This window comes from Diadema setosum, chromosome 11 (assembly GCF_964275005.1).
Source record: "Diadema setosum chromosome 11, eeDiaSeto1, whole genome shotgun sequence".
NCBI classification, from domain to species: Eukaryota; Metazoa; Echinodermata; class Echinoidea; order Diadematoida; family Diadematidae; genus Diadema; species Diadema setosum.
This window is the reverse complement of record NC_092695.1, coordinates 39,132,568-39,141,540: the sequence shown is the minus strand read 5'-3', so window position 1 is coordinate 39,141,540 and position 8,973 is coordinate 39,132,568. Positions and strand designations below refer to the sequence as shown.

The window sequence follows — 8,973 nt, the reverse complement described above, 5'->3', positions numbered from 1 at the left end:
AATATGACCCTTAACATCTGTCAGTAACAAGTCAGAGAAATGTGCACTTTTTTCAAAAAGTAAAGTTTTGTGAAATTCTCTTTTTATTTTCCTTATATCGCTGTACGCATGTGACATCATACACTGTAGTAGTCTTTTCATCCAGCAGTGACTGCACAGATACTTAAAAAATTCTGAACTTTTGAACGGATTGTCCGATTTTCCCCAAACTTGCACTGATGTGTTCTACTATTATTGTTGTCTTCACTCAATCCACATGTCTTTGAAGGTGGACTTGTCCTTAAAATGCTGTACAGTGGAGTTCTGTTATATCCGGGTCAGATACAACTACATGTACATCATACTCCCATCGACACGTGCATTTGCATACATATCCCCAGTATGCATACACACAATACAGCTCCTATTGGCTTTGTGGATGAGAATGTAATTTCTCAACTGCAGGTCCAGAATGCAACATTCTTGTTAACTTTAAAACATTTGATAACAAGCGTCGAGACATGCAGTGTACATTTGGGGGCATATTTCAAGTGTATGGATACGAGGGTCCGGATATAACTAGGTAAACTAGCCAGACCCAATGACCTTGTTTAACAGGCTCCCCCTGTATTTGTCCCCAATGTGGCTGTGAACCAACACTTGCAACCTGTTCACACAAATTAACAAGAAAAAAAATACATGTATGTTTGTCATTCCACAAAACATATTGAATTCAAGTCTTTATCTACTACAAACTGGTTACATCTGTTGGGGTGGAAATCATCTTGCTCATTTTCCTTTTGAAAATACAGCTAGTGTATTAATCATGTAAAAATACTCCTACAGGACACAAATCAGATACATTGTATTTAAGTCATGCAAGTTATCATTTTCTTGACTTCTCAAAAAACAACACCTTCACCACACCAAGGTCATGCCTTATCTCCATGCAGCCAGTTTTATTTACCACATCAAATTTCTCAAATAGCTCGATAAATACAGTCAACCTCATACATGTATACATGGAATCCAAAGGAATCAGCAAAAATCCTTTGACTTGCAAGTATTTTGATTTACACAATGGAATCAACACATTTATATCCATTGGGGGTCGACTTTTTCTTAGACTTGGCCAATTTTTTGATGTGCAAGGTCAACTTGGGTGAGGTTGACTAGTTATGTTGCGTTAGCTGCTCCCATTCCAGCTGCTTACAGTGAAACTTGTGATAAACTTGAATCAATTCAAACAATGCCTTTCTGCCAATGGGGTCTCCTTTGTTTCTTTTTGTCTCCTATTTAATAGCTTGTTGCCATGCTTCTGCTATCATAGCAGCAATTGTTAACTTCACATTATTGTTTATATGATATATCAAATATGATACAAGTCATGTGAGAGAGACTGAAGTGCACACAATTAATCTTAATTTCCATTTTAGTTAAAACAAACGTGCATTTATTACAAACTCAAGTAACATTCACCCAACAGGGCAAAAATATCGAGAAGTGTTGAAGCAACCTGGCAAAGTTGACATATTGAAAATGAGAAAAAATGCTGGCAGTGGCTACTTTACATCTATAGTTACTTTTTCCTTCATAGCATGCTACTCCTTGAAAATTAAACTTTTGACATGTTAAAATGACCTCTCAGTAAATCCTCAAAGATTATTGTGATGTGGCTATAGTAGAGGGAACGTCAAGCTGGTGGAGGCATTTGTAGCATAGTACCAATCTAACTTGGGAATAGTAACAGCCTTGATACCACTAAATCTGAACCAAAGACCTATCTTTCCATCAACTTTGTAAATACTACGTGACATATTGTGGAAGCTTGGCCCCTCTGAATGTTCTACAGATAAAGGGCGCTACATGAATGCTGATCATCATCATCATCATCACCATATCTGTGACTGTATGAATTACGGTGCTAGCAGTATATTTTGCATTCTAATGCAGTATCTCATCTTAGGTATTTTTATACTTCAAAACGTAAATACATTGTAATGATGTTGTCAAATGGCTGTGATATCATTTCCGAATTGCTCTTCAAACTGCTGTTTACAAGAAATACTCCATCCAGACATTTCTTTTAAGAACATCTTTCCAGACCATGCGCAATGCAAAAGAATCATTATCTTCAAGAATACTTCATTTTCCACTACATGTACAATGCAGAGTATTCTGCCATGAAGATTGCTTATGCGTTATCCTTTACCTGATTTGTGTACACACTAAATAAAAAGCTGTCCTTGAAGAATTATGATGCAGCCATTATGTCAAGATCTATTCACACTAAAAATTCATTATATGTACTGGCATTCAATACACTCTAAGAATGATTTTCCCCCATTTCACAAACCTCCTCCTTAGTTGTCTCTATTTACAGACAATATGAACTGATTTTATCATCCATAGATAACATATTTTTGCAATCAATGCATCTCAAAAACATGAGCAGAACAAATAAAAAGATACTACATGAAGGTAGGATTACAGATTCAAACATCACAAAACACAAAGGCCTGACACAGTGATCAGCAGAGCTAGTGGAAATGTCAATGTTGGGAATGAAAGCAGGATTTGTCCTTTTTATGTTATTTGATTAACCAGCTAGATCTACCTGTATACAGCATCATCATAGTTTTTGCAAAGGGCTACATTACCATCAGATTTTATCATGCAGAGATGAAATCATGACGCATGTCTTATACTGTTTACATCAAACACTATCGGAAGGTAATAGCAGTGTCTTGCCATGCCCTAGACATTGTCTCAAAGATGTAAATGCCTACTACTGATAAGAATAGTGCAAGTCAAATAGTTAGATCAACCTGCATGGAATCTTCCTTATGTACAAACTGTCTAAAGGTAGCCTGGAGCTAAAAGCACATTAAAACATCTGAAAAACTTGACAACCAACTGTTTGATGACTAAATGGTCATTCCTTGGAATTTAGATAAATTTATATAGTTTGTGTTTAAATAACTAACTGCTGTCACAGGGAAGAAAAAATACAAATGTTGAAGACAAGGATTGCACTCAATGTGAGAGCTGAAGTGTTCCTTGAGCACATCAACCTAGGTTGAAAGCAGCTATGTACACACTCATAATCATAGTCATTTGCAAACATCTCCATAGGAAGCAGTTAGAGGTATTTTTTTCTGGTATGATCCAATGTCCATGCATGTAACAATGTATGTGTGATTGTAAACAAAATTAATACAACAAACTTTCTGATGGCACATGTCAAAATAAAGCAACAACAACAACAACAACAGTATGTCAATTATGGGTGAGTGGAGAATGAGATTGACATGGCATGGTTACACCACTTGAAGACAATCTATTCAGAAAAGCAGTGGAACTAGATTTAAAAAACAAAACAGATAAGTAAAAAAGAAAGAAAATCAGAAATATCTTAATACCTAAAGTGATCCAAGATATCAATCACTGAAGTCATTGAGATTGTGTCATGTCAGAACATAGAGAAGAAATGATTGTGTTCTACAAAGCATCAAGGAAGAACTAAACATGTAATTACATTGCTTTGTGGTATCCTTTTAGAGAAGATGACATTTTATTAATTACTTGTACCACAAAACTATCTAAATTTGTGGAAAGGCTAAATGTCCTCTGATCAAGAGAAAACACATGATGTATTTCAACTGCACAACATACTGACCAGTGTTGAGGTCTTATGACCAAGTTGTCTTGGTGAATCTTGCTACAGGCATCATGTGTGGAACTGTGAATGCACAAGGCTGAAGATCTGACCCCAAACACAACTAAGGACAGAAAATGGGTAACTGTGGCCCTGCCCTGTTGTATAACATGGACCAGAGAAACATACTCCTTTTCTTTTCCTTTTTTCAGATCCACAGATGTACATTAAGTAATGTATATATTATCACCAAAACATGTGCACACACATACAAACACTAAAGAAACATAGTTTTACTCCATCAGTCGAGATCTGAGTCGGAGTCATCACGTCCTCCTTTGATGATCTTCTGGTTTCTCCTCCCAAGTAAATCAGCTGCCTTGTTACCTTTTGACCCCTGACCGGCCATGGGGGGCTCTGCACCACCGCTGTAGTTGATGACTTCAGCGATGCCTAGTCTCCACTCCAGCATCTCTGTCGGGAAGTCGTCTCTTCCTCCCAAATCATCAAAGCTTCAGAGTGGAAGAAAACATTTTAGCCATATATTTGAATTGATTCCTGTTGATGTCTATCCATAATTAATAAATATATGCGTATATGTTCTATTTTGTGTTGATGTAATAAAGCAACTACATGTATGAGAGAAGTCTGCTTTGATCCAAAGCTCTATATCAAATCCCTTGTCTTTTATTTCACCATATGGGCAAAGTTGCATCAGTGAAAGCATGGCTAGAGTAAACACAGTAAACCAGCAAAATTTTCAAACATTCAATATACACCAACCAGGAATGACTGTTCAGAGGGAAATATCCAAACTAAAAGTTGATCTTTATATGAAAGATTAATGTCAAATGAATAGAGTAGTGAAAAAATGTGAAAAAAAAGGCCCAATACATTAAGCCCACTAACCATGACACAATCCAGCTCAAAATCTAGTGTTATTTCCTTGTCACACCACATCCCCATAGCGTTGAATCAAATACCATTAAACAATTCCACAGCAATTACATGAACTACGGAAATCTTATATGGCAACTGAACACGGACTCTGAATAAGCTTTCCACTAATTTCTGATCGGATGATAACCACATCATATGTTACCCTATCACAATATGTGATGAAGACCACATCTCCAGCACCTACTGAAAAACCACAAACAGTAGCTGCATGAAATTTCCGCAAATTGTCACCAGCATTCAAAGCATCGTGTAGACAAAACCTTTTGTGTACACTTTACTTTGTGAATCTTGGCTCCTCACGAAATTCACGAAAGTTTCATGCACACAAAAATTTCTGGTTTTACAGGATGTAGCAGACAAGTAAAACAAATTTACTGAACTGCAATTTTACTTTCCAAAACAAGTGATTTCTAATTCAATCAGAAAAAAAAAAAATAATGCCTTCTTACCCAACGATGTAGTCCTTCGTCTTCCCTTCCTTAATGAGAGCGATGGTTGGGATGACCACGATGCGCAGCCTCTCAGCCAGGAATGGACACTTCTCTGCATTGATCTTCAGGAAGCGGGTCTCAACATGCTTTGGTGCCAGGATGGCAAGATGCTTATCAACGATCTTGCAGCGCTCCGTACTATCACGGTAGAAGTGGCACACCACGTTGGTACTCTTCTTACACTCGCCAAAAAAGTCTTTTTCGGCCGGAATCTCTGTGTACTCGCCATGACCTATCTTTAGTTGACAAAGTACAAATACAAAAAGAAACCAACAAAACACAGATTTCATTGATTCTTAAGCTGAGGAAGTTCAATAAGATTTAAACCTATTAAGAAATCTGAGAAACAAAAGATCAAAGCTGGATAAAAATCAAGCAACAATGAACAATATTTTCTTGGATCTAAGCAGTGAACAAATATTGCAGGGAAAGAATGACTTTGTGTATAACAGTCTTTCCTTTGACAGAATTTCAAAGTCCATCTGAAAATGTTTCATATGTTCATGATGTACCAGTACAGGTACTAGGGAAAAGCATCATTTCCCCTTTCACTCCAACAGTAGTACATAGAGGGCATCGGGCACTGGACATATTTTAGTCACAATATCATACATACCCATTTGAACACTTCTAAGAACATGATTATTGATGGGGTATGATTTCCCCTTACAGAGAACTAGCACAATTCATACTTTCATAGATCTGGAATGGCTAGTGTGAAATACCTTTATTGTTTTTTTATTCATATATATATACATATATATGAGTGTGTGTGTGTGTGTGTGTGTGTGTATTTTACGCAATGGAGATTTATTCCACACAAGGACTAAATTGATTTCCTGTTGCTTGGCTTAACTTACCCTCCTCCACTCATCCTCCTGCTCACGTTGCTTCTTTAGGTTGGCCAAGCGGCTCCTTCGCAAGATTTCCAGCTCATCTGCATCAATGTTGTCCAGACGATGGATCTCGGCATCTACCTGGTTTTCAATGATCTCAGTGGCCTTGATGATCTGTTGCTGTACAGCCTGGTCCATGGCGATGCAGTGATTGATGTAACTGTCTTGATACAGAATTATATCACATGAATTAAATCAATGATCTACCATTAAATTTGTAGTACATTCAGACAGACCTTGGTGGGCTTGCAGAAGATTTAGCTTGAGACTTACTGTATACGCCATATATTTCACGAGTCTAAATTTTCGTGAATCGGGAATTCCCGACAATTTCGCGAGTGGTTAAATTCGCAATCACGAAGTCCTGCACTGAATGGAAAAGAGTACGAGTGTATGTTACATTCACATCGGGATCAGAGTCAATATTTTCGCGTGTCATTGATTTCGCGAATAGCATCCGACTCGCGAAATTCACTAAAAATAAAAACCTCGCGAAAAATTTGGCGTATACAGTACTAGAACAGCTACAGCATCTAATCTGCCCTCTCTCCAATCATTTTCATTTCTTTCAAAGTTTTTATAAATTTATATATCCTTAATCAACTGTGCTGATCTATATCACTTCCCAATTCTTGCTATCGCCAACGACGTAAAAAGTACCCGGATGTGGTTTTTTCGTCAAGATTTAGTGTACTTCGTAGCAAGGGCACTTCCGGCACAGGGCATAATTTGCGCAGCGCTAGCGTGCGCGTACGTGCACCTTACCTATAGCGCCGCGCCGACCACGGATACTAGTACAGTTCATAGGCGGCTGTACCGCCCGAGCCAGCGAGTGGCCAGGCCTGTCATACTCGTACACTGTTAGTCCCCGCATGCATTGCCCTAGGCCAGCGGCCGGCCTTGCATTAGCATGCACCATACACCACTGCACGCATAAGCTAACACATACCGGTACAGCGTACTGCTTGATCATGCGATCGATGTGCACATCACAGATCAGTCATCTCTGCATACGCTGAAAATATGCTGGAAAATATTCACCAACCTGGATATCGTCATGGAATGCTCATCTTTTTTTTTTTATTTGTTCTCTGTCGAAATGTCGCGAACACAATCGGGAACGAACCGTGATCTCAAACTTACCCTGTCTCCGAAGCAACTTCTTCCAAGTAACTACGTAGGCACTAGGCCTACTATCACTACTAGTAAATCGCGCGTGCACGTATTGCGCTGTGGAGTCACCCGCAAACTTCACCCATGCGGCCACGTCACGTCTCGCATGCCAGCAAGGGTCCTATTTCTGCAGATTTTTTTCATTTATTGTCGTGCGAACAACACATGGCAGCTTCGCAGCAACAACCAACACTTAAGAATGGAGAAATTTCAAATCATATTAAAGCTGTAATTCAAGTCGAGAAAACAGGAAGTACACGTAGAATACAGTTGGTTGTGTGGGTAAATAGCATTAGTCACGTATCACGCGCGTACGAACGGAAGTGACTTCACTACCGGACTATCCCATAATGCACCGTAAATGACGCTTAAATCAACATCCGGGTACTTTTTACGTCATTGGCGATAGCGAGAATTAGTTTCCATGCATCCCATTCCTTGATCACATACACCTACTGACCTAGCAAACCAATCAGATCTAGTAGTTGTAGAAGGAGCCTTCTATAAATTCACAGATCAATTTCCTAACCTGATCCAACAAATGGCAGCTGCCGTTTAATAAAAGTAAAGTGCAAAGAAGTTAACTACAATGTATATAGATGGAAGGAAAATATTCAAATGTATGACTAATTTACTGATTGCTGGGACAAATACCATCACAGCTGCTGTTAAGAGAACTAACATCAAAGTATGAGTAATACTTCAGGGACTGGGGGATTCCATCATTTTTTAACCTTGCAGTTTGATTAGTCTTGAAAACCATGCATCATCATGTTGTACCGGTATATGGGATTGTGACGTAGACGCGCCTGTTTTATATTGTTACATATTCAGCTTTGCGGCGTATATTATGTGAACCTTAGCATGACTTGTTGCGTTGCGCGAAGCGTTGTTGTGATGTGTTGTTAACAAGACGCAAAAACAACTGAAAATATTATAGGGTAACATCCCCAGTATTCGGTCACTTAAGCTTTTTTGCAATATTTTTCAAACTAAAATAATACATACATACATCATATCTACAGCAATGTATGTGAAATATATCAAATTTCTTTAATCTCAACTTTCATTTCGTTAAATATCTCACAGAATTGCACAAAATCGCGAAATATTTCACCTTGAAAATTCCCCAGTATACGGTGACCGGCTCCAGTATTCGGTCACGCAATGTGCGCGTTCAAAGTCAATGCGTGTTCAAGGCAGCTGAAAAACGCGCGCGCGCGCTACCTTGTTGGCGCAAAATTGCATCGGGGAAGTTGCAGCGACCGTTGGTGACCGAATACTAGGGCCTCGGCACTTGCATTCAACCCTTGTACATTGGGACACTGTATCGGCACGTACGGACATTTTGTTTTTCTTTTGCGTTTTTGAGGATACCATTACACTCCAAGCTTGCGATAAGCGAAAAATCCTGCGAGAGAACTGGGTATTTCTCGATTTTTAGCGCTTTTTCGGCGACCCGTACTCTTAAAACTGGGCCTTATCCGCGCACGCTTTTGGAAAGTAGCGCCGATTCTGCACTTTTGACGGTAAAATTTGGGATTTTGGATGGATTTTTGGAGGGGGCTAAGCTAAGGGAGTTTCCTGTTGTGAATCAGTGTGCAAGTATGTGAATCAGTGTGATTTGCGTGTGTTGTGACAGTTGAACTTACTGGCTGGTGACTAGTGATAAGTGACCGAATACCGGTGCCTGACCGAATACTGGTGCCCTTACCCTTATAGTCATGACTAAGGCAAGCTTAGTTGGGATGGAAAGAGAAGAGAGTTGAACGTGTTGAAGGGAGAATCGGCGAGGTGACAGGACCTCAGTCCCTTG

General features: G+C 39.1%; 1 protein-coding gene across 2 annotated transcripts in view; it reads right to left on the bottom strand.

The window, feature by feature from the left end:
- Positions 1–911: 911 nt before the first annotated feature.
- Positions 912–8,973, bottom strand: part of LOC140234696 (thioredoxin domain-containing protein 9-like) — a 9,083-nt gene continuing 1,021 nt past the window's right edge. Inside the window, exons 2-4 of one of the 2 annotated variants that reach the window (XM_072314730.1) lie at positions 5,949–6,148; positions 5,047–5,324; positions 912–4,149 (exon numbers count right to left, since the gene is read on the bottom strand). In XM_072314730.1, the coding sequence (XP_072170831.1) occupies positions 3,939–4,149; positions 5,047–5,324; positions 5,949–6,122 (663 nt within the window). In that variant the 5' untranslated portion in view covers positions 6,123–6,148 and the 3' untranslated portion in view covers positions 912–3,938. The remainder of the gene's footprint in view (positions 4,150–5,046; positions 5,325–5,948; positions 6,149–8,973) is intronic. The other variant, XM_072314731.1, reaches the window with a different exon arrangement.